General features: G+C 42.6%; 3 protein-coding genes across 16 annotated transcripts in view; 2 read left to right on the forward strand and 1 right to left on the reverse strand.

Annotated features, from left to right (window-relative positions):
* LOC125764932 (bumetanide-sensitive sodium-(potassium)-chloride cotransporter) overlaps nucleotides 1–16,395 on the forward strand; it is a 28,993-nt gene extending 12,598 nt beyond the window's left edge. For 7 of the 8 annotated variants that reach the window (XM_049429670.1, XM_049429665.1, XM_049429667.1 and 4 more), the window contains 8 exons: nucleotides 7,547–8,125; nucleotides 8,768–8,882; nucleotides 10,361–11,677; nucleotides 11,749–12,550; nucleotides 12,946–12,990; nucleotides 13,217–13,293; nucleotides 13,364–13,793; nucleotides 14,206–16,395. In XM_049429670.1, the coding sequence (XP_049285627.1) occupies nucleotides 7,758–8,125; nucleotides 8,768–8,882; nucleotides 10,361–11,677; nucleotides 11,749–12,550; nucleotides 12,946–12,990; nucleotides 13,217–13,293; nucleotides 13,364–13,793; nucleotides 14,206–14,459 (3,408 nt within the window). In that variant the 5' untranslated portion in view covers nucleotides 7,547–7,757 and the 3' untranslated portion in view covers nucleotides 14,460–16,395. The remainder of the gene's footprint in view (nucleotides 1–7,546; nucleotides 8,126–8,767; nucleotides 8,883–10,360; nucleotides 11,678–11,748; nucleotides 12,551–12,945; nucleotides 12,991–13,216; nucleotides 13,294–13,363; nucleotides 13,794–14,205) is intronic. The other variant, XM_049429672.1, reaches the window with a different exon arrangement.
* Nucleotides 1–27,960, reverse strand: part of LOC125765000 (angiopoietin-2-like) — a 201,689-nt gene that overhangs the window by 48,996 nt on the left and 124,733 nt on the right. The window lies entirely within an intron of this gene.
* The window catches only part of LOC125765025 (gonadotropin-releasing hormone receptor), a 39,436-nt gene continuing 30,622 nt past the window's right edge, over nucleotides 19,147–27,960 (forward strand). For both annotated transcript variants that reach the window (XM_049429868.1, XM_049429869.1), the window contains exon 1: nucleotides 19,147–20,722. The gene's annotated coding sequence lies outside the window, so the exon portion shown is untranslated. The remainder of the gene's footprint in view (nucleotides 20,723–27,960) is intronic.

Below are 27,960 nucleotides of genomic sequence, written 5' to 3' on the forward strand. Positions count from 1 at the left end.
TCGGTGTGGGGAGACGGTCGTAAATCAGGTCAAGCCGTTAGTCATTTTAATCGCTACCTCGTTGTCGATGTCTAAAAGGGAGAAAAGGGGATGAGGGCGAATTTGCATTGGGGAGGACAAAAAGTGACATCTAGGGGTTAACGCACTGGTCCGGATAGTGAAGGTCGGTACGCCGGGTCACTGGAAAGACCGGAGTTCGGTTTCACCGGTAACACCGTGCAGATATGGTCATGTCTTTGACGATCGAACTACATCGGCCGACGGCCTGTCTAAGAGTTATGGTAATGTGATTGTAATGAGTTTTTTAATATACCAAAATGGAACTGGCTGTAGCAGCAGGTGTGAACATGATACACGGAGTGCCTTTAACCAGTGCCACGAACACATGACTTGTGGGCTAGATGGTGTGTGTGGTTTGGTTATTAAAATTCTGTAAATACTTTCACTCGAATTTTTCGCTTCATATTAAACGTTAACGATGTTCGTCTGTTTTTGTTATTATTTACTTTAATTCGTTTTTGATATGATTCTAATTTTATTGTCTGTTATAAAGCAATTATTAGCATATCGTTCAATCGCTGCCATGCGCCTAACGACTCATGAACGTTTAAGTGGCTGCGTACACTAATTTATGCGCTTTTATAGCTCAACCTAATCAATAAGCAACAGCCCCAGCGTTCGGTTCTACCCATTCCGTCCGCTCCGTAAGATAAGTACGGCGATCAATTGTCGTCTTGTTCAGTGAAACAACTTTGTGCAAACATTTGATTAACTTGTTAACGTACCTAATCCGACCGGCATTGCCCTTAGCCTCCCTTAGCGACGTGTGAACATACGCATTTTTGCCTTATGGTGGCGTTTTCTTGTTGTTTGCTCTCTTTGCGTCGTCGTCCTTTGGTGTTGGGTGCGAATGAAGAAGGAAAAGTGTGGCGTTTCAGTGAAACCTGACTGGAAGGTAACTAACGACCCTTTCGAAGTCGGTCCGTTGCGATGCTTCCGATCGGTGCATTAATTGAAGCAGCACTGGCGGTGGTCGTACCGCGTTCAAAATCAAGATACCGGACGGACGGTGCCGTACAAATAGGGTAAATGGTAGTAGAAAGGTGATCGGCAACCCGGGTGAACCGGTTGTACAGGGATTTCGGGCCCAAAGTCAACTCGCGCTTGCATAATTATTGTCCATCAATGTGCGCACTGGTCTCGGTGTCGGTGGAGCTGATAACTCAACTACACTTCGCCAATCGACACAGATTTTGTCGACTCAATCATATAGCCAAGGGAATCGGAACTAGTTCTGCTCGATATAGTCACAAACTGCACCTGATTGCGCTGGAGAAGCGAGGAAGCAAGGGGGGGAGGGACGAGATAAAAAAAGGGAAGGGAAGGTCAAGCCTGACAGCCACCAGCCACCTACCTACCTTGGGGTAACCTTGACCAGCCGCACACTAACCAAGAGTGCTCGACATCTCGGAGTGCCTCTTGGGGAGTGCACTCGAGTGGGCCCCCCGTTCGTAAACACGGGGTGCGTAAATAATCATGGCAAAATGGCAACACTAGCACCAGCAAAGGTCAGAGTGTGTGTCATGCTCTTTCAAGGAGCTGATGGTAGATGCACTCGCTTTGGAAAGCGCCATCATTCACCGACCGAGGGACTGCTGCCACCATTCGAACATAGATTTCCCATTAAACTCTTCTTGGGAATGGGAAATTTCCCTCAGCCCCCTTCTTTGTTTTATTTGGTTGGTCAGCAAATTTGAAGCGCCCCGTTGCGGAAGGAAGTGTATTTTTGAACAAATTTACTTTGAAATTACATCAGTGCAATTTTCCCATTCCAGCACTTGTGTTTTCTACGTAAAGTGTAGCTATCAACATGCGTCCAGTTTGTAGAAGTGTGCGCTGCAACTCATGTTATTAAAATTCAAATGGCTCTCGAGAAACCACTCTTAATGCTTGTTAAACATAATTCGTAAGGATATGATAAGAAATTAAAAATTTCTGATAGTAATTAAATAATTGGATGATAAAGGTAGCCCGAACCGAGCGGCGGGTACCTTTTATCCGGCTGTCCCATTATCCGTGCAGCTCGGAAATGACAGTTCCAAAGGCGAATTGACATATATACTGAAAACCGGTGATGACAAGATATAAAAGCCTCAATAGGAAATTGACTCAAGTTCAACCAAATAGAACAGGTTTAGTTTGCAAAGTGCACCAAAGAATTTACTCAAAGAACTTAAAAAGCGAGAGCCTTAGGAAATTTTCAAGTTTTTAGATTTTTTTAATTTTTTTATGATTTTTTATTCTATTTTTTACTCAAAGCATTATTTGAGTGAAAAGAAACTTATTTCAACCAATTCGCATTAAAATAAAGCTAAGACCTTAGGAGATTTTCAAAGCTAAAGAATTTTTTTTTATTATTTTTTTATAATGTGAGTCGTTAAACGGGCTGACTCCTAATAACGACTCATTCACTCTGAGTTGACTCACTAAAAAGAGTTGTTATTATCATCTCTAGCCGAGTCCCGATGAGCACGGATAGTCGGCGTTCCACTGTACATGGAATTTCTGAGATACACGTGTACCTTTTATACGTGGAATCGCAGACAAGCGGATTTAATTCATGTTTTTCTCAAACAAAAAAGTAAAAAGGAAAATAACAACGAATTTAGACGAAATTGCGTTTTGATAAATGTGGAAATTCGAGATCCACCGGACTTTTCCTGATCTTCGCTGTACGCCGCCTTAATAATAGTTTATATCTCAGAGGAGCTAAAAAATCCTTTTGATTAATTTGCACATCTCTTTAGCACATTTCACATTAGCCGAGGTTTGAACTCAGGTAGTCTTTGAACACGCAGTCGCTGCACTTACCGTCTCCACCAACGAGGTCCGATCGTGATTGATGTATTCAATGCTAATATAAGCCCACATAAAAAATAATTATTTGAAAAAAAATTATTTCAACTGCTCTCGTCTAATTACAGCTTCAATTATTCATTTAAATAATCTCCAATGTAATAGCGTTCCCTGGAACCTTTTTTGCCATCGTTTGATTTGTTAATTTTATGATGTTAAATTTTTTGTTCCCACCGTTTGGGTGCACTGGGGCCTGCATAATGCTGAAAAGGCTAAATAAAACATTATCATACCTTGATGCATTTGTAATGACATTTGAAACATGCGTGTAAATTATTTTCCCTTGTAACATTCGGTTTTGTTTCCAATTCTTTTTACCGATAACATGAAATTCTGTCATTTCCCATGGATCTCTTCTGGGAAAGAAACATACAAAAAGGGAACTAAACCATTTTGGAGGGAGAAATGAGTTTGTTATCATAATCACCTTTTTTTTGCATGTTGCCCTTTCCGCCCTTTCCGCCAACTCGCTCATTCCCGCTCATTACCGCGATGGGATGGGAAGAGGCCTTTATCTGTTCGGTCAACATTTGCGTTGCGTTAATTATCGTCCCAGTACGGTGCCGCAGATGTACGAATTGCTGCGAAATGCATATTCAATGCGTGTCGCTTAGAAGCAGACAGGACCGACTCATCTGCCGTTTGTTTGTCTGTTTGCAATTGTTTTATTGTTTTACTGTATGACGATTTCGGTTTTTGTTACCAGCATAACGTAAACAAAACGTTATGCAAACGTTTAGCTGTGGGCAGGAAAGCGAAAAATACGGCACATCAACTTCAATACTCGCACTGGTGTAATGTGGAGAAAGTTTTGAAGAACAATAAAATAGACCGAAACAGAAAATGAAAATAAATTCAATTTATTTATTTCATCATCACGAACGAACCGGACGAATCGATTGTGAATATTGATTTAAGCGAGGAGATAGAATTCATTATCGGTTGGTGGTGCTATCTGATTTTAAAGCACAACTGTGCGTCTAGGGAAGAAACGGCATAAATATACCATTTAGTGACTATCCATCGGTATTTCTCGTCCGTGAAAAGGACTCCCAAAAGGACAGCGGACGGTGTGCGTTCCGATTAGAAATTAGCAACATTTCGCACCCGACGACGCCCTAATCAGTGTGGAACCTTTCGGGTGTCATTAAGCAACGTAAACTTTCCGAGCACGTCACGGTCTGGATGGTGACCGTGACAAGGGACCTGTCATCGTCGTTTCGCCGATTGTCGCCTTGCGTATTTGCAAGGATATGAAGTGAATTCACTTTCATCGCTGAGTTGGGATTTGTTATGTTTCGTTTGAGCCTGTTTTATTTTGTGGCCCATCGAGAAAGGTGAATAAAAAGGAGGAACCCTCTTACAAGCTACCGAAAACGGGCGACTCACTTCGAGTCTGGCAATAGCAAAGTCTTTCGCATGCAAATGGAACACGGTCTAGGGGCAAATGGAACCCAGTGGCGCACTACTTCCCCCCGCGGGTACAGTAAGTGTGTTGAATGTTAATTCGCCACGAATGGAGCTGGTGGCTTTAAGATAGCTTTGCGTAATGCCGTTATCAAAGGACATACTGCTGCTTCATAACGACAGGAGCGATGAAGCAAAATAATGAAAGCACACTGCAAGCGCAATTGCACGCACACAACCCCGCAAGCAAACAAAATACACGGCCCAAAAATATTGCTACACATTTTTCGAATCAATTTAAAATTTAATCAATGCCGCGTACCGAATGCGTGACGTTCGGTCTGTTTTTGGGTGAAATGGTAAAATATGCGAGAACGAGCGTAACAAAAATTCCACCAGCGAGTGGTTCGAACTTTGGCGCGCGGGATGGTAAATCCGACCAACGCATAGGCGCAAGGGCGCAGGATTATTGGTTGCGGAATTCATTGATTCGATGGTTGGTGCGTGTGGTGCCTCGTGCGATCAAAGGCTACCCACCTTCAAGGTTGGTTAGTATACACGCACAATTGCTTAATCAATTGCGTTTGCCATTTTATGCAAACTTGTTGCGAGAGTGTAGTGTACAGTGAAGCTCAAGAGCTTGCACTGGGAACAATCTGTACTACAAAGTGCTACCGAAGCGCCTGGAATGTTGCATGCTTGTCGTCGAAGGTGAACATTTTAATTACCACCATAATCAAAAATAATGGGGATAATACTTCTGTAAAGATTTGAAACGATTTTTTAAAATTAAAATAAAATTTTTATTTTATTACAAAAAAAGGTAAATGAATTTCATGTAAGGTTTTTTTTTTATTGCAACGATTGTTTCGTAAGCTTTTTTGTTTGCCTTCTGACTGTCCGTATCTGTCGCGCTTTCTGATAAGTAAAACCCGATTCTGCAATGCTCAGACCGGCCGGCGTCAGTTCGATGCAGCCTGCGCCTGTGGTGATTGATTGGCTAAGGGTGGTTTATGCAAATGGAGCACAGAAAGAGTGGGCTTGTCATTTATTGCCACGTGGTGACGTAATTTCATCACATCATCTATCATAAGGCTGAACATTTGTCAGTCTAGACAATTTTAGCACAACCCAGGAAATGGTGATGATGATTTTGATTGCTGTTGTTCATCTTGAAACACACACATTATTTTAAATTAAATTTGAAGACTTTTTATGTCCAGGAAATAAATGATATTTACGCTTTAAATATATTTTAATAAAAGGAATTTTAGTAACAGAATTAGTACGCTAAAATCACGTAAACATTCTATTCACTTTATTTTATAATTCAATGCAGTAGTGTGAACCAACAAAGCATAAATAATCGCTCGGAAAAACCACCAGCTTCAACGGATCATTGAAGCGTTATAGCCGTAAATTAAAACCATGCCCAACACCGTACTCGACGATAGACTGGCGAAGCAAACAAACCGCTTAAATTCGCCACAGGCAAGTGTCCTTTGTTTTGGCGACTGTAGTCTAGCACCAATCGGGATGGATTACACGCGGATGGCCATCCTCTTTCTGCACTGTTTGCAACGCACGAAACCGAATCGGATCCATTTCCCCCGGTGGTCAAACATCAATTCACCAAGTCCTGTGGACGGTTGCATGGAGGTGGTTTTGGCTGGAAGCGTGTGGCATTGTTTCTGCCTCGGTGTTCCAAACACGCTGGATTGTCTAGATGCAAATCGTTACATGAAAACCCTGTCCAGGTGTATATGGAGCACCGTTTAGTGATGAAACAGAGTAAAGGGAGATGCAGAGTGCTGAGAGGTGATGAAACCGATATCGATATCTGGTCTGGAGCATTAGCACTATTTTGCACCAAAAATCAATTCCCTGTTTCTTCGACAAAAAGCCATTTAAATTAATTGAAAAATCTCACCACTTTGGTTAGCCCACCCATTCGGTCCCAACGCCTGAATCCGTAATTTGTGGTTTCGATAATGAGCGAAGTTTCTGATTCCTTGTTGCTGCTGACCAGAAGGAGGAAAGTTCTCGATGTTCGCTATATTGGGATTCTAATTCTGTCTAGGGTATTCGGCTAAAGGATACGACCATGCCTAGTGTGGCTTCGAACGATAGTAGATCGGATGAAAAATAGATAAATGAATCGTTGAAATATGGCGTGCAAACATAAACACGCCGGGTTGGGTCAGATGTGTGGTTCGTGCTGGAAGCAATGTTTGCAGACGGTGCGTCTCTCGCCTAGGTAGCATGCGGACAGTTTTCTGTCAACAATGGAAAGCCGAGGCACTATCAATCATTTTTGCAACGGCCTTCGAAACGCATCCAATCAGAGGCGATATATTGTGCTTTGGGAGCTCGAGAACCCAAGTTCGGTTTGTGGCAAACGTAAAGGTGTTTCAATTGTTTAGAATGACCTATCGGAGTTCCATTGCTAAGCTGTGTGTACAAAGCAAAACCCTTACCAATATTTACACAGATAGCATTCCTCGAACAATTGTGGCATCGCGGTTTCGAGGTTTCCACAGACGGCAAAAAGTTCCACAAACACATGTGATTTCATTAGCGCAAATCTGTGGTATCTTAATCGCTTTTCAGATCCATCGAGGACACTCTGTTTTGTGGGTTACCAGATGGTAGATTTAGTATTGGTCCCTGAAGGTAAATGTCCTTGTGACGTGATTGATTGATAACGGCCAGACAGTTGCGGAAAGGCAATAGGCTTATTTCTGTGGAGGCAGATCAATATCAGGACATGCGGAAGTTATGCTGATCTATTTCTAGACATGAAATCTGGAACAAAATTGCTTGGCGAATCGAAGCGTAAATAGCCCACACGTTAGGTGTCAAGGATGACAATCAATGTTTTTCCTTCAAATTCGTGGAAACAAATCATGCACAATAAATATAGACTTCTTCGTTAACCTGAAAAGATCCAAGATGTTGAAATCCTAGACTAGCGCGATTTAGGATGTAAAAACAATAATATTATCTCTGAGTTCTGGGAAGGGTATTGTTATTTCTTTGCTTTGGAGGGTTCTTAGTGGAAAAAGGCTAATGATGGTTGGATTTTGTTTAGACGCCAAGATATTCTTGGTAATCTGGTTTTATAAAACATGGGCGTACCTTTGCATAAAGACCTTATTGAATAAGTTGCAAACATTTAAGTTACTTATCACTTTAACTTATGTTACTTCTCGTCCTTCTTTAGTGTGTTGTGCCCACAGCTCATCGATCAGCTAGTGATAAATAATCTTCAACACAAACAAACACGCCTCCCGCTCGTACCAGCAAGAGGAGCAATAAAAGCATCAGCCACAACCTTCGATTGTTCTGCGCTCGATATTTCCCTAGCCGCAGTCTGCAGTCTGCGGTAACTGTGTCCAGCGGCAACCCAACACAAAATCTCCCCAGAACGGAAAATGACAGATCCGAATGGTGGTGGTGCAAACGATGTGGAAATGAATGCTTTGCCGCGCAATCAGTCAGCGAACCGGTTCCAGGTTAACCTTGTCAATCATGACGACCCGGCCGCCCATGGAACCGGCAACGGTACGGCAACGGAACCGGTCACCGAGGACGACGTCTTCCCGGAGGAGATGGTCAAACGGCGTACCTCCCGTCTGCAGTCGCTTCGCAGCAGCTTCCGCACAGATCGCGACCGGGATCCGGAGCAGCCAAGGCAGCGCAAGCCCTCGACACGCTTCAACGTCGAGGGTGGCGAATCAGACTCGAACGATGACGAGGAGGATAATTTGATCGATGAGAATCGTTACGCGCGAAGCTTCCGGTAAGTGTATTTTTGGAGACCTGTTTTTATCTTTTGTAAGTATGTGTCTTTTGTGTCCTAGACCAACTTTAAGTAGGAACCTATTGCTGTGAATAACGCGTGCCACACGCTTTAATCACCTACAAAACTCAAGCGAGTTTTACTAGCTCTTAGAAGGAGGTAGCATTTGCTACAGTGCGAGCGAGTATTTCGAGTATTTTGCTGTGTGAAAGACCAAGTCATGTATCATTGAAGCACCTAAGGATAAGGAAACTTGCGCTGTAGAAACGTAGGTTGTGCACCAAATGAAGATCTCTCAAGCAATTGCCAGCGTTATTTACTTTGAAAGTCGACCGAGTAGGGAGGATACTGACGGACGGACGGATAGACAAGAAGTTTCAAAAGATTGATTATATTTCTAGGAAAATAGACGTACCGATTCGACGGGAATATTTTTTGTTTTTAAGTGAAATTCAAATCGTAGAATTTAAGCACGCATATCTAAATACGGGTTTGTTTTCTTAGAAGTGGAAGCACCGGGAACTGAAGAAAGGTCCTTTTATACAATGCGGGCAACGGTGTTGTTTACGTTCGCGTTGTATAAATGATGAGTTCTGTAATAAAGATTGGCATCTAACTTGCTCTGTGTGTTTACATTTTCAGACACTTCACACGAGAAGCCCTACCGCGGATGGATAATTATCGGAACATCCTATCGTTCCAAGGAAATCAGAGACCCACGCTGGATGAGCTACATGATGCGTCCATCACAAATAAGGTAATGCGGATTTTTTAACTGCTCCGAAACGTTTTCTTATCGAAATCTGTCTATTCGATGTGGAAGTTAGCAACTGCGCCCCAGCTAACCATTTCCGTACACGAATGATACACCCAGGACAGAGTAATAGAGTTGATTAATTTATTTAATCTGTCCAACCCAAGGGTCAAACTCTCTGGTTAATTGATCAAATGGATTCGTTTAGTGCCATTATTCCGACCGTTCCTTGGTGGTTCACCTTCCGGGCGTTCCGCTCTGCATCCCGCAGATTCAGTTGTTTGGAAAAGTAGCATGAAATGGAGGGTTTAGTATGCCTTTTTCGCGCATCGGTCCGTTACGCGATACACGGAGAACAACTAGCAAGGGAGGATGCTGAAGGTTAATTAATACAGACTCTGCTGCACATTTTTACGCAAGCATTACATCTGCCCGGGTGCGCGTGGATATGGGAGAGGTTTCCAATTAATACCAATCAAATGGAAGCATTTGATTGGGAATAGTGATGTCGTGTGCTGGCATGCAATGAAATGTTTCCCCTTTTGCACGCCAGTGAATGAGTTTTTATTTCCTTCCATAGAAAAAGATATATAAAAACTTTTGTAGAGAAAATCACACACAGTTAAGGTATTAAATGTGGTGTGGATGTGTAATGAAATAGCCAGAAGAGTGCGATAAATATGATACCATCGCACAAAGACAAAAATTTTCAACGGAAAGCAAACATTAATTTATCCCCGTGCTGTATCAGCTCGAGCTTTGAGATAAAATGAAAACACGATGATATGTGAAACTATTCGATCCAACGCGCCAACTATGCTTCACGCCTGCAAGGTATGCAATCCGCGCGCGGAATTTAATTTCGCACATAGCTAGTATCATTTTTAATTGAACTTTTCACCTATCCCCGGGGGCGGGCTATCCGATGAAGGGCGAGGGTGAGGAAGGGAGTAAGTTGTACTCCCCGAACATTTACACCTTGCAGCAGAGCAAGCATGTACTAGAGTCAGCGTTTTACACCGGTACAGAAACGAAAGGGGAATACTTTCTTCGTTTTAGTCTTCCGCTCTAGCCGGAATCGTCTTGATATTGCTTGGATAAGCTTTCCTATTCAATTTCCCTCCGCCGTTAAATGGAATCGAATGTACAGATAACAGGTTTCAGATAACTCTCGAAATGCCAGAACCCCGGGTACCCGGGGTTGCAGTTACAGAACGGTCAATTACTGGACCAGATCAATAGTCCTTATCGAGTTTTGGGTTAGCGATGGTTTCTATCTGCTCTTCAAATTGGACATTTGTGGATTTCACTTCACTTCAACTACGAGAGGAGTAATGGTATTTTTAGTTGAAATGAACGAGAACACTTGACACGAGCTATCTCGTTTAAATTAACCTTCAAGGTGGCACCTGAAGCTCCTCAAGATTTTGCGTCTTATTGAATCCAGTACTAATGGTAAAATTTTTCTCCATCTCACACAGGAAACGATGCGCCGAGGAACCGTGCACGAACCGGCCGAGATGGATGGTGCAATAAAGTTCGGCTGGATAAAGGGCGTTTTGATGCGTTGCCTGTTAAACATCTGGGGCGTCATGTTATTCCTACGGCTCAGTTGGGTAGTTGGACAAGCTGGTATCGTGCAAGGTGTGATACTGATCGTAATGACCACGGTGGTAACTACAATTACGGCTCTATCGATGTCCGCCATTAGTACGAACGGTGTGATAAAGGGTGGCGGGACATACTACATGATATCGCGCTCGTTAGGGCCCGAATTTGGAGGTTCGATCGGGTTGATCTTCTCGCTGGCGAATGCAGTCGCGTGTGCCATGTACGTGGTTGGCTTTTGCGAATCCATGATCGATCTGCTAGCCTCGTTTGGTGTTGCGATTGTGGACGGTGCCGTTAACGATGTGCGTATTATCGGTTGCATTACAATCATCATTCTACTGTGCATCGTAGTCGTCGGAATGGAATGGGAAGCGAAAGCTCAGATCGTGCTGCTGATCATCTTGCTGGTTGCCATTGTGGACTTTTGCATCGGTTCCGTGTGGGGTCCAAAGTCGGATCTAGATTTGGCACGTGGTTTCGTTGGGTTCAATGCGTCGGTGATGGTTGAAAACATGCACTCCGCGTACCGGATGGTTAAGGGAACGCAGCACGATTTCTTCTCCGTGTTTTCGATCTTCTTCCCCGCTGCGACGGGTATTCTGGCCGGAGCAAACATCAGCGGTGATCTGAAGGATCCTTCGTCCTCCATTCCAAAGGGCACAATACTTGCCATCGTGATTACGTCCGCCTCTTATGTTGGTATGGCGATCATTGCCGGTGCGACGGTGCTGCGTGATGCTACCGGTAATCTTACGGACGTCGTCAACGGAACTTGGGACTTCTCCGATTGTGAGGTGCAAAGTTGCAGCTACGGTCTGCACAACTCCTTCCAGGTAATGGAGTTGGTTTCGGTGTTTGGACCGTTGATATATGCTGGTTGTTTTGCCGCTACGCTATCATCCGCTCTAGCCAGTCTCGTGTCAGCTCCGAAAGTATTCCAAGCGTTGTGTAAGGACAAACTGTACCCGAAGATAAGTTGGTTCGGTAAAGGCTTTGGCAAAAACAACGAACCAGTGCGTGGATATATTCTGACATTCATCATCTCCGTGGCAGTCATTCTGGTGGGCGATCTGAACATGATTGCACCGCTGATATCTAATTTCTTCCTGGCGGCCTATTGTTTGGTCAACTTCAGTACATTCCATGCCAGCTTGGCAAAGCCTGTCGGCTGGCGACCAACCTTCAAGGTAAGGTGTAAACCCATCAGTATGAGCTCTTACAGCTGTTAACCTGTTTTATTTTCTGTTCCTTCCAACAGTATTACAACATGTGGCTCAGTCTGCTTGGTGCTATTTTATGCATTGCGGTTATGTTCCTGATATCCTGGCCAACGGCACTGATTACATTTGCGGCTGTACTGTCACTGTACTTGATCGTGTCATATCGCAAGCCGGACGTTAACTGGGGCTCAACCACTCAGGCACAGACGTACAAGAACGCACTGCTTTCCGTGCAGCAGCTGAACAACGTTGAGGAGCACGTCAAGAATTATCGACCCCAGATATTGGTTCTCTGCGGACATCCAAGTTCGCGCCCGCTGCTGGTAAACTTCGCCTACCTGCTTACGAAGAAGCTTTCCCTGCTTGTCTGTGGCCACGTAACCAAGACACACGTTTCGCAGAAGTATCGCAACCATCTGCAGAAGAAGGCATCCGAATGGTTCCGTCGCCACAAGGTTAAGGGGTTCTTTTCGCTAATCGATGATAATGATTTCGAAACAGGAGCGCGCGCAATCATGCAGGCATCCGGTATCGGGAAACTGCGCCCGAACGTGCTACTGATGGGCTTCAAGAGCGATTGGGATCGGTGTGAATCGGGCGAGCTGGAGCAGTACTTCAACGTCGTCCATAAAGCGCTCGACATGTACTTATCGGTGGCTATACTGCGTGTTGGTAAGGGTTTCGACTACTCTCAGGTGCTCGGTGAGGATACGGTGAAGTTTATCTCGGAGTACCCACGTACGCTGGTGGCGAACGATAGCACCAATGATCTGCTCAGCCATAACAAGGTTAGCTCGCTTCACGGCAGCTGTGATTCGCTCAGTCGCAACGTTTCGCAAGGTAAGTTACGGTCGTACCGGTACGATTACATCCCGAAACCGCTGAGCTTACCGTTGATATTTCTATTTCAAATTATTTCCTACCTGCACCTTTTTTGCATGCCCCACGCACCAAATACTCAACCAACCAAAAACCAAAAACCCAACCACCCCAAAACTCTCTTACCCACCATCTTGCCTGATTTAATAACAATGTGCACCACCTCCCGGAACGTTCCCCACACCGTCACTTACCCGTACGAACGACATGGCGATGCCGATGTCCACAATTTGCTGATGCCGGTACCGAATGATGATGATGATGATGACTGTAATGGAATGATGTATGGAATGTGGAATGTAAACACAATGCACTTGGAACGCGTACGCACGGACAAATCATCGGACCATCGCTAGACCAAACGATTGACGTTAACGAGAAGAACTCGAAAAATCTCAAGTGTAAGTATGTTGAATGAAAATGCATATAATAATATGAGATGAATTAGTTTAACTGTATAGATATCGATGCAATGAAGCATGCTAAAAGGCTAAATTTCCTTATCAACTATAGCTGTATATTTTAATTGTTTTAATTGAAATTCATTTGTACAACCATATCTTTCTATATTTCCTCTTGTGTTTATCATGAAGAGTGATTAATTCTTTCGTATTTTTATTATTTTAGCAAGCAGTACCAGTGATTTAAGCAAATCCATTTCCGTAGCTCCCGATCCGATTGATATCAGCGCTAAACTCATAACAGTAAGGACCTTTCCCTTTGGAAAACCTGTTGCCTTTACCCACAACCTGACACGACCATTTTGTTTTGCAGGAAACGGGCCAACGGTCACTGAAGCGTGGCGATCCATCGCTCTTGTACCGCGGACCGGGTGGTTCCGAGCTGCCGAAGGAGGTGCTCGACGAGCTGACACAGTTCACCTCGAAGAAGAAGACGGGTATCATTGACGTTTACTGGCTGTACGATGACGGTGGCCTCACGTTGCTATTGCCGTACATCATCAGCACACGGCGGAACTGGAGCTCGTGCAAGTTGCGCGTGTTCGCACTGGCCAACCGCAAAACGGAGCTCGAGTTCGAGCAGCGCAATATGGCGAGCCTGTTGGCGAAGTTCCGCATCGACTATTCCGATCTGCAGCTGCTGCCGGACGTCACGAAGAAACCGAACCAGGAGATGGCCGACTTCTTCAAAGCACTAATTAAGGAGTTCACCGTGAAGGACGATAACTCGGATGCCAACACAGGTGAGCGGGAACGATTTGTTTGTGGTCATTTGCATTTGAATAGGTTGCATTTACGGAGGACGTAGCGATGGACACGGACCGCTCCGTTAGACATACGCTCCATCAATGTCGAAAAGGCAACGTTTAGTGAGTGCAACCGTTGAATAAGTGTTAGCAATTAAAACTTTCCCATTTTACCGTCATTATCTGAACGGAATGTGGTAAATCTTTAATGGATATTTTTCATTATTTCATATTCCGTTAAGAGTTTAAAGCAACAACAGTAAAAAAATGAAGATGAAGTTGCGTCCTCGTAGAATAACAACTAGAGTTGTTTATTATGGCTCCCATTTCGAATGCAACTGGCTGCCTTCTGTGGCTCACAGCGCTGAAACTAATTTTCTCTTGTCGTGTGTTTTTCCCCTCTTTCCAGCTGGAAGTTCATACATATCGAAGGCGGAATTGCTGGCCGTACAGGACAAGACAAACCGGCATCTGAACCTGCGCGAATATCTACTACAACACTCGAGCAAGTCGGACCTCGTCGTCATGACATTACCGATGCCGCGGAAGGGTGTCGTATCGGCTCCACTCTACATGGCGTGGTTAGAAGCGTTAAGCCGTGACCTTCCACCTTTCCTGTTTGTCCGCGGCAACCAAACGTCTGTGCTGACGTTCTACTCTTAACCACAGCCCGGACGCGGCGGACCTGTTCCGGCAACAATTCATTCATTTTGCATTTGTGCTCTGCATTTGGCTAGCGGCCGTTGTTATGTTTTATTCGTTTCGTTTCATTTTATTGCTTTGCTGTGTGAGCCGAATGAGCCTTATTATTAGCCTTTTGTTCGTTTGTTAGATCGATATCCAACCAGCATCCTTATAGCTTTCGCATTAATTTATTGCCGTTTTTGGACGCAAGGCGTCTTTAACCCGAAGCACACCGGACAAACAGCTTCCCCAACGAACCGACGAAGAAGAAAAACGCATTAGCAAAATCCATTTTAGTGATTCCCCGGTGAAAAGGGAAAACTTTTCCCGCAAACGGAAGCCATTCTCCGGACTTTGAGTGAATCCTCACTAATGGGTCAGAATTGTGAGGTTCGGTCTTGTTAAGGTGAAAAGTCAGCAGTTAGAGCGTTATCGCTTCAGGTTTTGAGTTTCCTGTTTCATGGTTTTTATTACATTTCTATATCTGGTTGGTTTCCACTGGATGACCACGATGTTCATTTGGCAGATGGTTTCCATTTTTTTAGTGCTGTAACAGAAGAAAAACAAAAGGACGAATATCCGATACCAAAACATCAACCCTCAGAAGTAAAAGGATGCGAATGATATCTGGTTTCCACTGAGATGTTCCCGGTGACAATGCACCCGAGGGAGCACTGCGAAAAGCAAGAATGCAACCGATATCCGTTTTCCGCCACGTTCGATGCTGTGCGGAAGGGTCATCACGCCTGTCGGGCAGCTGTTCGTTCGGTGGGTGGTTTGTGGGTTTGGATGTTTTGATTGTAAGATTGTATTTTCATGTTATCGTCCTCTATTGCTCTCTATCTGCTTTTTGCTTTCCCCGTTTCCGCAATATGCTATCGTTCTAATCTAATTGTGCGACCGTGTGTTTGTGAGCTATGGTGGCTGCAGTTTCAGTTGCCATTTGTGTTTTTTCTCTTATTTTTTTTTATTTCGAAACACTGTGCTACACGGAATTCCTGTTGCTGTTGCTTGTGCTGACACTGCGCGGCGGAGCAGCAGAATGTTGAGAAGTGAAAAATGCATCTTTTATTACATTGCATTGCAAGCAGGATATCGTGCTGGTTCTGTTCGGTACACCACGGGGAAGAATTAGTGGGACGAATTGTAGCGTAGTAGTCATGAACAAAAGTCAACACCCAAGTCTTCTGGGGGGGTCCCAATCCCGTTTGCGCATTGTTTTTACTTGACCTTTAACGGACCAAAGTGTCAGTGCAAAGCTTAGAACACACACACTGAGAAATCACTAGCACTTCTGCACACATTCCATACCGATAAATGCTCCTCAGGATTGCGTCGCTGCTGTCAAGTTCTCAGGACATTTCGCTGCAAGTACTGGGAGATATATAAGTATTAATTTTCTGCATCCGTATGCGCCTTTTGGGCGCATGGGGGGTTTGTGTGTGTGTGTACCGGTTCAGCAAGAAATCTGACACGTGAAACCCCCTTTTCTAACAGTGTGCTCGCGCTGTGCCTGTGGATGTTTTGTTATTTATAGCATTATTTCATTTACGATAGGATTAGACAGCATGGAGCTTGCAAATACAGCTTCAGAGCTTAGGGTAGACGATTGTCGACGAAAGGTTAGATGGAATGGCGGGAGACAACCTGGCTTACGGTAGATTAAATGAAAGGAGTGCCTTTTTTTTCCTCGGACACAAACTCGAGGACAAAAACAGTTGAGTATATTTGGGTAAAAGTTTGGCATCGTTGCAACGGACGGAGTGCATAATTTGTTGTACAAGAAAATAATGACCACATGGAAAGAGTTTAGTATTGTTGAAACATTAGATACGAAATGTGAGGTAAAAGATGTAATAAAGCTCTGTACAACTTTGTTCGAAATAAAACCAATTCCAGTATATGTACAAATATACTTATTTATGGATTCCCTTCATAAACGGTTTGTAATTAGTTTACTTGTTTACTCGCTTATATCCTATTAAACTTTTGTTTCCGATATATCGCACAATCAAATGGCAAGGAAAAGCCATATCTGTAACACACCGCTTCTATGAACAATCAACTGGATGAAATTGAACTCGCCAAGCAAAACGAAGCAAATATCACTCGACCTGCCAATCAATGCGAATACATTGTCCAAAGGTAGAAAGCTTATTAGTAACGCTCGGAAAGTTATTTTCGATTCCTCTTACCATTGTGGTATTTAGTAGTAGTAAAATTGTGAAAAACCAAGAGCGGAAGCAACCAAACTATTGCGCGTAAGACGGCTCTAATGCTATTTTGTTTGGTGAACTTTTGTGTGTGAAAATTTGAGTTTATTTTATTTGAAAATCTGTATCGTTCGAAAATGCACAGTAAAGGGAAGGAATAAAATTTAAAAGAAATAAGAAACCACTCATCCAATCACAAAATCGAACTTTAGTTGTACAGCCTTATGGTTGGTGGTCTTATTCCGCGCTTGGAACGAGCTTTCTGAGTGGAAATTGATTTTTGCAAAAAAAATCCATCCTTCCCGTCCCCTTTTTTTACTTCAACAGTTATTGAACGGTAAGCTTCCGGCTATGTATTTTGTGCGAATGAACTTGGGAAGGTATGTAGCACCGGTGAACCGTAGAACCACAGAAACCGAACCACCAATTATCTGTATGACAATGTACGGTAGTTGATGAAAATCAGTAGCATAAAGCAATGATTGCACTGATGCAATCATTAATTCCATAACCGTGTTAAATGGAACTACATCATACAAACATGGTTCCACCATTTTGGTAGCGTAAAGGAAGTGACCTTTACAATCATAAATCATACTATCGCTTTACCTGTCACGAGATATCGGGAAGCATAATCGTTTCTATTGTTGCACAAACGATGCTTCTTCCGGCGACCTTAACGAATGAAGCAAGTCTACGTGCTCGGTGCACCTTTTACTCCAAACGCTGCTCGCATTGTTCTTCCGGGTTTTGCTGAAGCTTTCACTTCGCTTGTTTTGATTGATTTAGCGAAGTTCATCATTTACTTCGGCACCAGATTGCTCAACGAGATTCCTTGCCCTTTTTAGACGTGAAGAAGGATACACCTGTGCGGTGAGACACGGAAGATATGAACCTGCAATTTCCGTCATGTGCATTATTACGATCCTGTGGCCTGACATTGATTGGGAACGGGGAGGAACTAGTTACAGCCGCATTATGAAATCAATCACAGCTAATCTATTCCATAAGCGTGTCATAAAATTATAGACTATTACCAAGATATTTGAGAAAATTAATTCGAGAACACAATTGACAACTTAGTGGGGATATTGCTCACAATGTGCTGTTTAAATTCAAATATTCCTTTTCGCCCCAAAAAGCTTTCTAAGCATCTGCTTCCCTATCGTTAGGAGTATCACGCTATCGTTAAGCTAAATGACGATGATGAATCCGGGCAAAGAATCTTTCGTAAACATTCCACTACATCATGTCGTGTCGTGGGAAATTCTAATAACACCCGCAATAAGCTGCTTTCACATTTTTTCCACATTATCTTGGGAAGTAAATTTCCCTAAAAGTGGATCGAAACAAAAGTGTGTGCTTTTTTCCTTAAACTCATCTTCTAGTTCGTTGTCACTAAGAATGGATCATGAATTTACAAAGGGCGGAAAAAAGTTTTAAAAGCAAAAAAAATTTAAACTTCTTTCAAGCGTATCGTAAATCGGATTACTGCTGTTCTGGATACGAGCGTTGGTGCAATGGTGAAACAGAGTGAAATCAATTCTCTACAGCCGCAGCTATTTTCGATCAGCTACATTTCCGAGGTAATTAGCCGGATAATAAGGGGTTTTTATTTTCTGCGACATTTTTCGTCACACGTGCGTTTGATTTGCATGTTTTCGATCGGAAGTTTTGTAAAGAATAAATTACGGGAAAATGCACATAAAAATGCCTTTGAACCTTGTCCTTACCCTTATCAGAAACCCTTTTAACCATTGCTAACAAGATTGTTCAATCGATAATTTAAATACTCTTCACAATTTATTATTTTGATAGTCAAAAACAAATAACCGTTTCGAAAATGTCATACACCAGCTTTCTCCGTGCGATAACAAAACAAGCTTGCATAAATGCTGATCATGCATGCAAATGCTGTTGCTCTGAACACATTAAAATGCTCACCAAAAAAAAAAAGTCTCCTCCCAACCTTTAGGCATTAAAGTGTTGCATTTATTCATCTTCACTTCCGTATCTGAAAAATCTTCCCCCAAAATCCGGTTGACGGAAGGCAAAACCCGCGAACGGGACGGTTTACACAAAAAAAGCGGGCAAATTCTTCGTCGCCATTCGTGGAACTTCGTGCACGCAGCCGAAGGTGAAAGCTTTACCGTGAGCTTTAAACGAACCGAAAACCGAGCACGAACCGGCACAGTGAATTTATTGCGGGAAAACTTTAAATAAACTAATGTTCCGACTTTGTAGAAAGGGGTAAAATATGATTTTAAAACGGAAGATTGGAAAACATAATTTTTATTAATACAACATTACATAAGTTTGCATTATTATATAAAATCTTTAAAGAAGCTTATTTAGAAACATATTTTACAGCGAAAAGAATGACTGTTACAAATACAAATTATAATTTATTAATTTTTGTAACTAAGTACTGCGTAAAGAACAGTTTATCCCCTCAGCAAACGAACATCAGTTTTGTCCACGAATTCACCATCGCATGCCCATAGTGAGGCGTAAGTTGGCGCGATTTCGCTGCTAGTCACACGTTTGCAGCCGTTAGACGTTGGACGCCGTTAGATGGTTGAGCCGCACGTTAGTAAACATTTAAACGACGGCACCATCGCATCGTGTACCGCGACGGAACAAAAGCATGCATCGCAGGCCTCGCACCGTGTAAACGTGCGTCGCTTTCCGGTGAGCAGTATTCCCGCCCGGTGGGAAATAAATCAATCCCAATCTGTATCTAAATCAAAATTTAAATTACATTCCCCAGTGTAAAAGTAAACGAAAGAACAAGCGTGAAAGGAAAGGGAATATTAAAAAACGACATTTTTTTGTTGTTGCTAAAAAAAAACACCTGCAAAGAAGAGCAAATACTAATCCCCCGACTGATTCACCATTATTTTTCCGGGTGAATTGTGCAGTGTGTTAGTGTGGCGTGAAAATTCAGGTGCTTTCGCTCGGATTAGAATCGGTTCGAAGTGTTTAAGGGTTAGCAATCTCCGGAGAAGGTTGTGAAAGATGCTGTTAAGTCGGAAAATCTGTCTTCGGTGGCTGTCACACGTCATTTTCTGTGGCAGATTTAGCTCCTAATCAGGGAGCGAAGTGCATCTCGATTGATAGCAAGTACGAAGGGAAGGAAATAAAAGTGTTCCAGGTGTTCTGCCATCAGTATTTCGGCGTGATGATGTTGGTGAAACTCTGCGGTGCCGTCAGTCAGGCGACTAAATCGTAGCAAGCATCTCTGCAGTGCAAATCAGTGCACCTGAAGGATACGTTAAGGTGACAACCGGTTGATTCAAGGCAAATCTCAGTGTCTGTGTGTTACAAATCTTCTCCCAGAATTGATTGTCACCATTGCCATTCGGTGGAATTGGTTGGCCAGCGTGTTGTTTCTTCTTTCACTCACGTGAATGGGAGTGTGCATTTCGGGCAGTTTTGCCGTGTGTGCTGGGGGAATTATGGTAATTCGGGTCGCGCTTCCAGGGCCAAGATATTCCGCAACCGCCGCACGCAAGTGATAGTGAGAGCGAACCAGTGTGGTGGCAAACACAGGAGGCGGGGAGGTGAAAAGGGTGGAAGAGAAGGGGGTTGGAGGGAAGAAACCAAGTGGCGAAATGATGGTCGCAAAAGCATAAATTACACTCACGCCGGGCGATGCCGTTTTGGGGTCGACCGATGATCGCTCCAAGTTCCTAGGCGCTTAGTTACACCCTTTACCGACCCACAGTGTCTGTGCTTGAGTGTGTGTGTTTGTTAAGTGAAAAAATAGGTAATGAAATTGCACGACACCGTGTGCGATAGATCCGTCAGGCTAATGCAAGCAGATCGTATTATTCACCGGTGCGTGATGTGCTTCACTTTCGATTGTTTGATGAGTAATTGCGGAAGTTTGTCTAGCGGAAGCGACAGCATCGCAGTAGCCATCGTGAGACGCTATTAGGGTTCACCCGCTCGGACATTGTGCTGTCAAGAAACACAAACAAGCGCAAGAAATACAAACAGTTTGTCCGTAAGATTGTGGAATAATTGGTAAGTGTTTAACTGGGGGAATTGTTTGTAAGTAAATTATTTCTGTCATTGCTTCTAAAATTAAGTCGATTAGTTTTTTAAGTAGTTTAATGATAAAAATAAACCCCGATAAACATCGTATTTTACGTCACTCCACACCGTAATTGTTGCAGTAGTGCTATACATAGTGTATACATTTTTTATCATCGCCTGACGCAGTGAAGGACATAAATGGACCAAGTTGTATCGTCACGTTAATAACACATTCGTTGAAATGGAGCATAAAAAAAAGAGTAAACTATCGTATCATAACCACCCACCGGGCTTTTAGACGGTGTCGAGATGGGTAATCCCCAGAACAAAATTCATCGCTTTAGTATAGAACGTTTATTAGAAGCCATAAAAACAAACTAAGAAATGGAAGTAGAAAAAAAAATCGCATAAATTTTAATTATATAAAACACTTTGCAAACGCAACCCAACAAGTCAATTTGCGACATTTCTTTTGAACTTCTCGAACCGTCTGCCGCGAGACCCCGCGAGTCGTGATGATGGGTTGCGTTGATGGGCAGTGACAGCATTAGTGGGTAGCTTGTTAAAAAAGTATTAACATTCAAAGATGCCGACTTGAATTGGGACACGTGTTTTAGGTTTTTTGGTTGTTTATAATTTCTTGAGAAACCATATGTCTGCAGGATAGGTTAAGCAACCGAAAGAATAAGGGAAAAAATACAGCAAACAAAGAAAAACCCGTTCGTGGCGATATTATCTATTGCAAAAGGTGAATGGTGATGATTTTCGTGACGTGTGATGTGATGCGTGGAAGGAAGCTGTATAATTATCGGAAGCACATCAGTGTGAAGTGTTATGGAGGGATTCCCAACTGCCCAGCTCAATCGACTGTGGTGACAGTGGTCGCTGGAGCAACTTCTGCTGAAAGGTGGTTGTCCTGTCCTCCATCTGGTTCGGTGGAAGATTCCAGATGATTAATGGTGGTACAGGAGTGAAAATGGTTGTCCCAAGGCTGATAAAGGTCACACTGGTGGGAAATGAGGATTGATGAAGTTCTTTTGAAGTGCATAATATGGAGGAATGTAGCCATTATGTGGCTGAACTCATGATACAGCTATTAAACGAACCACTTAATATCGTTTCTGTTTGCAGAGTTTCAACTTTGTTCTTCTAGTGGGAGTTTATGGGGGGTTCAACCACCCCCAATGTGGGAGATTAATATATGAAAAACACATCATGAATAGACTGAAAATAATGTTTTAATTTGCTCAATATATTCTTATTGTGTTAAAAAGTAAAATAAAACAAACATAATTTGTACAAATGCAAAATGATTTACTTTTATTATCTTTACCTTTATTTATTATTTTGTTTTTATCTATATTTATTGTATTTCCAGACGAAATCTTATTTGGGTTGAGCTCTAGGACAATGACAGACTTATAGACAAGTCACATGCATATCTTCAAGATTTGACTCTCAGTGGAGTCGTTTACTTATCTGTCTTCTATTCAAAGTACAGGACAGGCCAAATAAAGAAACACGAAAGTGTCGAGCTTGTCAAACTGTTTTGAATTAAAAGTTTTAAAATTGAATATTATCCTTCTTTGTACATAGCAGGTGCTTATCAAACAATCTGGAAAAGGAATTGAAATCTTCATAATTTATACTTAAACCCCCAGTGGTACACAGAATCTCTTATATGCAGATTCGTTGACAAATACGATTTTGACATTTGACAGCTCTGTAATGTTATTCTACAAAATTTACTTATTGAGTTGAGGATGCTAGCTGAAAGATGCCTCAAATGTGCATTAAAGTGCAATAAAAAGCTGATAGTACGAGGAACTCTATTTACAAATTAATGCAAGATCTCACTATTGTGTTGCGTCAAGCTGAGGTGATGAGTGATATCGAACAATGGCGCTCAATCGCTAAGGGACACACCTACCTACCGCGAGAAAATCGGAATGTATCACAACATTACAAGAAAACGTTTCCACCTTTATGAATGCATGTCAATTCTTTGTTGTAATTTACTCCCAAATTTGTTATCTTTTTTGAGTTATCTTGAACTACACCAGTGGCACAAAACGCATGAAATTCAAATTTTCGACTCATATATCGACTCAGTTTCGGCGGGTCGAAAATTTTGACAACTCCATACATGGTGAGTCGAAACTGCTGCCGGTTAGCAGTCCTGTTTCGACTCACCTTTTTGATCTTTTTCACCATGGTGCTTTTCATAGGCTTTCGGAATCTGTGCCGTGCGCCAGTAAAACGCACCGGACTTTCGTTGTCCTTCTAGTTCACGGATCTTCCTGCGGCCAGATGAAGTTGATCGTGTAGTGCTCATTTTACCGCAACACTTTTAAATGAAACTGTACAGCTAAGCACTTCCACTTTCGCTTTGCTTTGTTGACATGAACGCTCACCATAACACCGCGGTAATGTCACAGCTGTGGTGAAAAAACTTCGTTTGATACATCAATTCACCATAGAGTTGAGTCGAAAATTTGAATTTGTGCCACTGGTGTAATTAATCATCAAACGAAACGGTTTCGTTTATTGTTCTACTGTGTCACAATTGCAAACTAATCACTCGATTGCAACTAATCATCATCATAATCAAAGGCAATTGAAATGGTTATCCCACGAAGCACATCGTTTTCGTTTAATCAGATGAGAATAAATCGCATTAATGGACAGATTGTCATCTTTCAAGCCATTTTATTGGAACCTTTTCACACGACAGAAATACGAACAATGTAACCGATTACAATCATATCGGTTAGATCGTAAAACTGATCATAAAAGCCAATCGAATTACTATCACCTCATAAAACCCCATCACTATGCACAGTGTATTACTAAATATTATGTTTTTTATGCACAAAAATGTTATCATCCTTTGACCGGTGTTTCATCCTCTACCAACGTCCATGAACTCCATATCCTTTTCTTTGTGAATAAAAAAAGCAGATTTAAAAAAAACCGACAACAAACAATTAACCCTTCGACACACAAGCATTCGTGGACGTGCAAATAAGTTCATGCGAAGTGTACCGAATACCATGAGGTCCATGTTAATGACTCTCGGTGCACCGGCAGCCAAGCTTTGGTACTACTTTGGTCCGATCGTTCTATTGTTGCCGTGTTTGTTTTGTTCTCTAATACGATGTATTCCCACCACCACACCCCAGACACTGGTGTAAAGCTTATCGGCAAAAGCGACCCCTATCGAAGAAGGAATGGGGTGTGTAAGAAGGGAAAATTATCACACCAAACCCGATTCAAAGCTGACCGACCTGTAATTATGATGAATAATTAACCTTTCCAAGCTGCCGATAGTTCAGTCAAAACGACGACTAATAATGCAATGCACGGTATGCACTTGGGACAGTGCACAATTGCCCATGGCGCGAATTGCATTGTAACAGGGAGTTTCCACCCCTACACCCTTTCCCCCTCACTCATTTCCAATTGAAGGGTGGCCTAGGTGACCCTGCAGGTCAACAACAGCTGCTGGTGGAAATCGCGGTTCAGTTATCGTTCTGAGGAAAATTGTTTTTTTCCCCCCTATTATATTTTATCGACAGCATCTTTCGTTCGTTTTCAGCAAACAATCATTTTGGCATACCTTCTCGTCTAGCCTTCCGGGAAAATCGCTTTCTCGTTTTCCCCATTTTCGTCCGTGTGCGTGTGCTTGAAAAAGGATATGCCTCCAACCGTTCCTTTCGCTAGCTGAAGAGATAGCTGACATTTTCGAAGAAAAACTTTGTTGCACAAATGGGTTCAAGATATTGGAATCCCAATTAAAACTGGCCGGTTAGAAACCATTCAAAATGATAGCGCTAAAGCTCGCTATCAAAATGGCAAAAAAAAACAAAGAAAAAAGGGACAACCGTTTCTTGGCGCTGAGGGATTCATTTCGTGGAAAGCGTCTCCAGCAACTTGGCAGGCAGCACGATACTCTCAGCCTGAATATAGAATTTATGTGTCCTGGACGGTGTTTCTATTTTTCCGAACAGAGGCAATTAATTTTACACTCCTACCATGGATACCTTTGCTTCAGGTTTGGGAAAAAGTTTATTTGTTGCAATGAAAAAAAAACTCTCCCATAAAATAAGGAGCAAACAAGTTTATTGTGATGCTAATTATCTTGGCTAGATAGCGTAAATAAGGTAGATCGTTTCGCCTCCGTATAGACATCCGTCCATGGTCGTAGGCTCGTGTTACCGTTGTAAACGATACACCGATAAGACCGTACATTACTCAACAGGTTGTTTTCATCTCTCTGCATGCTTCCTACACCTATGTCATATCATTCCCCCGGTAGGACAATATTTCTTCGCAGCTTCCGCTGTGTTTTGCAGGGCGAAAAGTTCCCTAGCTCCTAGCTACATGAACCTAGCGATAGTCACAACAAACAGGATGGAAAATTAGCACCAATTACGTAGCGTTCCACAGATTTTTTTTTTCGCTTCCAGATACTGATAGCAGTCGTTCCACGGGAGCAGCGCAACACGGATACTGTTATTGTGGTTCGTTACGTGACAAAAATTTCCTCACCCACTCCACAGCACAGCACTTTTCCACGTGCGGGTAAATGGCTCACTGGTCATCGTTTGATTATTGTTCCACAGTTCTTTTTATGATCTCGTAGCACTTCTCACGGTCCGAGATGGAATTGAATCATGGAAATGGAAATGATTTTCAGTGTTATTCGTTCACAGCTCATTTCATCCTTCAGTTTTTCGTTTTTTGTTTTCCTGACTCCAGATTGAAACCCAGGAATTGAGCGATTCAGTTCGACCGGAATGCCTCATTAAAATTGTATATTTCAATATGAAACACTTAATGATTAGCCATTTAGTAAATTTCCAAAAAAAGATTTTTTTAAATAAAATAATTTAGATTTGTGGAGTACATGTAGACAGAAAGATACGAACTTCAGCTTCAAAAACTTCGTTATATCACGAGGGCAATTCTTCAGATCTTTCTGTTTGTTCACACTTTCATCTGGATTTAGCTAAGAATTATCCCATCACTTATTTTGAGCATCTGTCACTTCGCTGTATGGTGCGGCCGTTGATTAATCGTGGTTTGGTGCTTCTCTCTTCACACTGCTTCCTGTGTGAAAAAAAGCAAACCCAATTTAAAAACGGTTAGGTCGGAAAACATCCAACGATGAGTATCAGAAATTAATAGGTACGTTTCTAGGTAAAACGCTCATCCCATCTAACCCAATGAAGCGTACAGCGGTGTGGATAAAAGTGCGAAGATAAAATTACTTCGAAAGCAACGAGCGAATAATTTGCACCGATTTTTTATTGCAGTGTCTGGTTTTCTTCCATTTCTTTGCGAATTATGGTGTGCTTTAAGTGTAAGGGTTATAAGATACATCTATCATTGACGTAAAACTAGCAAAGAAAATGAATTTCAACACCTTTCAACTTAAGACACAATGCTCTGCTAAATTTGAAGTACATTGAAGTGATATTTTGAATCTTGCAAAAGCGCATGATGTAGAGTACGATGAAGAAATGCGCAAGGCGGATGCAGTATGTACCGGTCCGGACCAAATAATTCGACTGTCAATCGGTGCTAGTGACACGATCTTCGGGACGTGATGTCACCTGCAATGTTTGAATTGTGTTCTTCGAAAGCTCATCGTCAAACACACACTACATACCGTTCCGCAAACAGTAGCCCGGTTCCGCTGGTGATTTGTCCCGGTTTGTCGCTTGACAGCATTATTACATCGAGTTTTGGAAAGCAAACACGTGTCCAACACAATCCACAGTTCGAAAACGTTGGAAACTGAGCCCCCGGGCGGGGAGTGAACTGTTGGACAAAAAAAGTCAAAATCCAATGTCGATTTGTACGCACCAGCTTCAATAATCGGAAAGATAGTAACTGCTATCTTTGGTATGCCACTGTGATCATCATCATCATCAATATCCAATAAGATGATAATTTAAAACATGAATCTAATGTTTACAGAGCAAAAGCGCGTACATCAATAAATCGTCCCATTCGGTTGGCAGTTAGACTAAAGTCTGGAGAAGGGGGAGCGACAGAAGAAAAACGAAGCCAAATATCCAAAATCCCATTTTGCCTGGTGATGAATATTATTCCAGACGATGCGAAACCGGGCCGGAAGATAAGGAAAACCATTCGATCTGGCACGTTTCACGATGCGATACGATTACTCACATTCACTGTCTGCCGGTAGTATATGTATACACTAAAGTACCAGTTCAAACTGACAGTTGGGGCATTAACATCACTTGCCGTCCAGCTGCTTCCGTTTCCCAATTCCGTTCCGGGATCCGGTTCTTGTGCAGCGATAATCCAAGCGATCGAAAGTAAACAACATTTTGCGAATTAAGAATGCATTAAGTGCAAAACCTTCTAAGGGATTAGCTTAAATTGAGCACAAAACGAAAAACAAATAGCATTGCCGAGTGTAACGTTACTCGTCACCGATGTTCGCCATCGGCAATAGAGTGGACTTGACACAACGTTCATCAGGAACTCTGGTTCTTCATCGCTTCAACTGTTCTACTTAGGCGATGGCTATAGCAAATCCACTTCTGTATTCTACACAAGCACGTCCCTAATTCATCGCCACTGTACTGTGGACTATCGGGGCCGTGTTTGGGTATTTAAAATTCCGCTTCTGTCGCTCTTCACAAACGCGGGTCAACACCTATCGTCACATTGCGTCCGTTGCACACCAGCTCTCCAGCTCTGTTTGACGATTATGTTTGCCACCGTCTGCATTATCCCGTCCGAAAAATCGAACGAAATTTTAAACGTTATTTAATCCACACACAATTCCTCTCATCCATCCTGTTCATTGTTAAGTTTATAGAGAACGCATTTATCCCTCGAGGTGGGGCGGCGAGTCGTGTTGTTTGCTTTTCCAGCCAGTTTTTCCATCCCATGTACCGTTACATGTCACGTCCACCGAGACAGGACGTTGAATCCATAATGTGATGTAGAGGATTGGGATTGGGAGAAAAAGGAACAACAAAACAACAAAAAAAAGCAGTCAATTATAATTGTTGATTCGACAAGCTTCGTTTACATGCCGTGTCTCGTGTACTTTTTGTGCTAAAACGAAGAGTTGGAGTTCCTTTTTCGCTTGTCGAGCGACGGTGTTGAATCAATCAACTTCAGCTTTTCTTAGGCTGTACTCACATCAACTTAGGAAATCGCCATTGTTTTGTTGTTCATTG

This window comes from Anopheles funestus, chromosome 2RL (assembly GCF_943734845.2).
Source record: "Anopheles funestus chromosome 2RL, idAnoFuneDA-416_04, whole genome shotgun sequence".
NCBI lineage: Eukaryota > Metazoa > Arthropoda > Insecta > Diptera > Culicidae > Anopheles > Anopheles funestus.